Source organism: Berghia stephanieae, chromosome 1, assembly GCF_034508935.2.
Source record: "Berghia stephanieae isolate SIO BIC M18660-M18661 chromosome 1, UCSD_Bste_1.3, whole genome shotgun sequence".
In the NCBI taxonomy this organism is placed as follows: domain Eukaryota; kingdom Metazoa; phylum Mollusca; class Gastropoda; order Nudibranchia; family Aeolidiidae; genus Berghia; species Berghia stephanieae.
The window spans coordinates 115,533,862-115,539,224 of record NC_088360.1 but is presented as its reverse complement, the minus strand read 5'-3'; the positions used below and the strand labels follow the sequence as shown (position 1 = coordinate 115,539,224).

Sequence of the window (5,363 nt, the reverse complement as noted above, 5' to 3'; positions counted from 1 at the left end):
CTTTCTCTTCTTTCTTCTTCTTCTTCTTCTTCTTCTTCTTCTCTTCTTCTTCTCTTCTTCTTCTTCTTCTTCTTTCTTCTTCTTCTTCTTCTTCTCTTCTCTTCTTCTTCTCTCTTCTTCTTCTTCTTCTTCTCTTCCTTCTCTTCTTTCTTCTTCTTCTTTTCTTCTTCTTCTTCTTCTTCTTCTTCTTCTTCTTCTTCTTCTTCTTCTTCTATTTCTTCTTCTTCTTCTTCCTGCATATCTGCTTTCTTTGTTCTTTCAGATTTAGCCTCTGAAGGTTGGTAAGCATGGTTTCAATGCTGTGTCTCCTGTCAAAATCGCCTTAAACGAAATGGGCAGCTTTTCTTTGCACTACGAATCTCAACCTTTTTCTTATTTTTATTAGTTAAAAGATCCCACTCAGTGCTGGCATATACCATGACAGGTCTTACCAGAGTCGTGTAGCATTTGGCCTGAATGTTTCTTGGACAACTTTTTATATCTTTGGAAAAGCATGGTGATGCCATTTGCGTTATTTGTAAAATTTGTTGATATATGATCATTCCAGGATAGAGTGATGCTTATGTTCTGGTCGAGTTATTACTTGACAAATGAAAGGGTTGATCCATGAATAACATTAGTTAGTCAAACATGGCGTCTTTTTGTCAGTAACTCTCAACGCTTTGCATTTCTCAGGATTGAGACTCTTAAGCCATACATTTTCCCACTCTTGTAGACTGTGAAGGTCCTACTGCATCATCTATTTGTCATCATCCATCCATCCACCCATCTATCTTTCTATCTATCAGAGTTTTCCTTCACAGGTTTTCATCACCACAACACACAGAGCTAAATCATGGAGTGACTCATCTGCCATATTCTTCCTTTTTGTTGACTAGACTACACAATGCTTGTCAAAATCCTAACATGTAATAGCAAATACATTGACTGAATACCCATCTTCCTATCTTTTGTCATTTTCGCTGTCCCGTATAATACCATGGTCAACTGCAGTTTGCCCAGGTAAATACTGATGAGTATAAAAATAAATGTAGTTTGACAGGCAATATAAGACAATGCCCATGTGAAACGTCACATTTAATAAGGCTGGACCTTTATTGTCAAATTATATTATCAAGAAACTATAAGTCAGAATGATCGCTGTTACACTGTTATTTCCTCACTAAGCGTGTTACAATATTACACAAATCATGAATTATTTTTCATTGTATGAATTCTGCATTGACAGAGAAATCTATTTCATACATAACTAGGTATGCAGCTTGTTGTGGGTATTTTTATTGTTTTTACATCATCCGCATTTGAAAAGCTTTTTTTTTTTGGACTTACGAATTATATTTGCCTAATAATTTTCAATTAATTTGGTACAGGTTGTTTGTCTTTTCTTTTCGGCATCATGGTGTACACCTTGTCAACATTTTGTTCCAACCTTAAAGGAGGTCTACTCAGAACTGGTGCATCGGAATATTCCACTTGAGGTTGTATTTCTCAGTTTTGACAAAACCGAAGAAGAGATGATGAACTACTATCAAGAAAAGCATGGAGATTGGCTCTCTGTAAAATTTGGGGACACTTTAAAACAGTAAGATTGCTCAAAGATTTAATAGTTTCTCCCTTTCTCCCCCGCCCCCCAAAGAGGGGAAAGGATTTTATTGGCATATGTGTTACTATTAAGCATAAATAATAGAGGAAAAACTTATCATATTTTTGTTTATGATTTATAATTGTCATATTTATTTTTAATTTTTTAATGCTGAATCATCATCATCATCGTGACCATCATCATCATCATCATCATCATCATCATCATCATCATCAGCACCACCAAACCATAGCACTTTTTAAAAATTACTACATTTCTAAAGAGCTTTTGCATAAATTCTTCACCACATATATTTTGCATTGTTGTTTCACGAGTTATTTATTTTTAAAGAGAAAAAAAAGGTCTCATCACACTTCATTTTAATCCTTGCAACAACAGAGAGTTGGCAGAACGATACTCCATCAGCGTTATCCCTAAATTGATTGTAATACAACCAGATGGGGAAGTGATTAGCAACAAGGGACGCAAAGATGTTCAAGATCGAGGGGTCGTCTGCATGCGTGCATGGCAAGCAGGTTTTGATAAATACATACATCATGACAAGGAGCAGGAAAATGGCAACACATCCACAACAGATCCTCCTAATCCCCCTTAATTTTGAACAAAATTGTTTGAGTACTTAAAATCGATTAATTAAACAGACTACACAGATTCCATATAATATATGATATGTAGATTGAAATGCAAGAAAGAAAACACCTTCAATGCCGTGTGAAATAATGTTTTCCAACTAGTTTATGATGAAAGCCAACCAAAACTTGCTAGTGGTTTTAGAATTTAGTCATTCAGTGCCTATGGAAAAATCAATGAGATTTCAAAACCCATTCATTGACGACTATTTTTGGCATGTTTGACAGTGTAACGATAGTGATAGTTCTTCATATTCACATTCACCACTGCTTTGATTTTGTTTTTTTATTTTTTCAGGTTAGTGTTGTTTGCTTTTATAATTATACATTGTTTCAGTCTATCATATTATCTTTTAAACTGAGAGCGCATTAGAGGATACGACAAAAGATTGTTGCATATCAAAGATATTGTGATGGCAACATCATCTTCGTTCTGTAGTAGCCCCAGCTGTTTGAGGATCGATCCAATATAATATAAATTCAAACTCAAGTCTGAAGGAGAGATGTGGTCGCAAAAATTTTAAAAATAATTTTTATAGTACTGATGTTACAACCCAATTCACTTAATAGCTAGTGATTCAAGAAGATAAAACGTGTACAGGAGATGAATTAATACTCACCCGTTGTCATGGAAATTGAAACTTTTTGGTGGCCATATGAGATTATTACCATTTCTAAACAGAAACAAAGGCTCTAAAACTATTGGTGTAATAGCATTAAAAATATGTGTCGTAATAGATTATTATATTATTTAAAACATTACTCAAGCTTTTTGAGATCCAGGCCTTTTTAAAAATTTCATTCATGTCTAACTTCAGGAAAGTGAAACAATCATAAAAATTGACAAATTCCACAACATAAAAATTCAAAACAAATTTTTTTTGTTTGAATTATCAAAAGAAGCTTGTGTATTTTTTAAAAAGATATTTGCTTTGTCTATGATCTATCTAAATTTCAAGGCTCTAGATTAACAACTGGAGGAAGATTAACTTTTATATGTCAAAATGTAACAATTTGAGAAAAAAGCAGTTAAAGCTGAAATAAGAAGTTGAATTTTGCATTCGTGGTAACTATCAGAAGTGGAAAATTTCAAACATTGGGTTAACATCAATATCGATGTTGCGTATGATCTCTTACTTAAAGCTTAATCTAAGCTTCCCAGTGATGCACGACATGAAAGTGCTGATTTCATGGAACTAATGTTACTGAGGCATGAATTTTGGTATAAGATTATCAATATCAGCTTCCTCATCATCATGATCATCATCATTGTCTTCTCCATTATTATATTATTTTAATAATAATAATAATAATAATAATAATAATAATAATAATAATAATAATAATAATAATAATAATAATAATAATAATAATAATAATAACTTTATAACCTTTTTTATCTCGTTCCATGTCTTATCACTTCTCTGTATATCAACTTCTTTAATTCTTCTCCATGTTCCTCGTGGCCTTCCCCTTGATCTTCTGCCCTGAGGGTTCCAGTCCAATACTTTCTTTGTTATAGTGGAGTCATTCTTTCCTAGGGTATATCCAATCCACCTCCATCGTCTTTTTCCTATTTCCTATCCCACTGGTTTCTGCTGTGTTCCTTTCCATACTTGTTCATTTTTAATTAAATCCATCCATTTTATTCTGAGTAGCTTACGCATGCACCTGTTTACGAAAATCTGTACCCTCCTTATACATGCCTGTGATGCATTCCAAGTCTTAGCTTTAGTAATAATAATAAGAATAATAATAATAATAATAATAATAATAATAATAATAATAATAATAATAATAATAATAATAATAATAATAATAATAATAATTATTATTATTATTATTATTATTATTATTATTATTATTATCCTTATTAATATAAACAGTCAGCCATTCATTATATTGTTTATATGAATTTGTCTTCCAGTTCACTGTATATTTATTGGGTTTCCTCTCTATTTTATTAATAAATTTGAACTACAACAAAATGAATGAAATGTTACTGACTCAAAAACATATTCGTACATGTAGTACTTCCAAGCCACCAGGCCCATGGAGCCAGAGTTTATCCCTGTTTCTATCGCGTGAAATGAAAAATAGAAATTGCTTGCTACCCTTTGGATAGGAAGCTAGTCTATCGCAAAGCACTTTCCACAAGATCGAATAGACCCAGTTACCCAATCACTGCTGGGTGGACAGGGGGGTCAGAAAAATTTCGACTGCACCCAGGACCGATCACGGTCCCTTTGCTTGTGAAGCGAGTGCTCAACCAACTGAGCTATCGGGATATTGGATATACGTAAATACTTAGTGAATAATAACAATACCAATTTTGTAATTAATAATAATAAATATGGCTGTGCAATCTCTATGGACGCTTGCCATGAATGTGTGAGTTTGTCAGTCTGTTTCTATTATCCAGTTAGTAATCTGCCTCCATAAATCTCTGTCTAGTGCAAGTGTTCTTAGCTTTATAATGTCATCATGTGTGTTAAGGTGCTGAGGTAGTTGGATGTTTCCTTGTGTTGTTGAAATCAGTTCTTCGGTTGTTCTTTCTAAATGTATTTGATTTTTTTTGAGATCTTGATTCAATGTTGTTGGAAGTGAAGTTGGTGTCCGCCCTCTGTATTTGGCTCCTTGTTTGAAGTAATCATCCATTGAGGTTTGTGCTGGAACTGGAATATTTTCATCTCGCCGGAGCACGTGTCCGAACAGTTTCCATCTTTGTTTCTTTATATGCGTACTGACTGGTTGTACTCTGCATCTGTCATGTACATCCTCATTACTGATTTTGTCTGGCCAATGTACCAATTGTTTGCGATGAAGGGAGTCCAGGGAATTTTTTTAATAAAAAGAAAGAATAATGAATGGTTTTTGGTTTTGTTTTTAAGGGGTTACTGTACTTGCAACACATTAAGGTCATATCAGCCCCAGTAAAAAGGAAGAAAATGGGTTAGTAAAAAGTTCTAGAATTACAATTAAATCACCCAAGAAAAAGTAATACAGCCAGGGTATCCGGCCAGGGCCAGGACAAAACCAAGTAATCTCATTCCAAGGCAAAGACAGAAAGCAAGTTGGAAAACAGATATAGGGGGTAGAAGACACATTAAGTAACTCCCTGCCCAAAGAAT

General features: G+C 33.7%; 1 protein-coding gene across 4 annotated transcripts in view; it reads left to right on the top strand.

Annotated features, from left to right (window-relative positions):
• Window positions 1-5,099, top strand: part of LOC144962836 (nucleoredoxin-like protein 2) — an 8,823-nt gene extending 3,724 nt beyond the window's left edge. For 3 of the 4 annotated variants that reach the window (XM_078896153.1, XM_078896154.1, XM_078896152.1), the window contains exons 3-4: window positions 1,371-1,582; window positions 1,982-5,099. In XM_078896153.1, coding sequence (XP_078752279.1) covers window positions 1,371-1,582; window positions 1,982-2,198 — 429 coding nt within the window. In that variant the 3' untranslated portion in view covers window positions 2,199-5,099. The other variant, XM_078896155.1, reaches the window with a different exon arrangement.
• The last annotated feature ends 264 nt before the right edge of the window (window positions 5,100-5,363 follow it).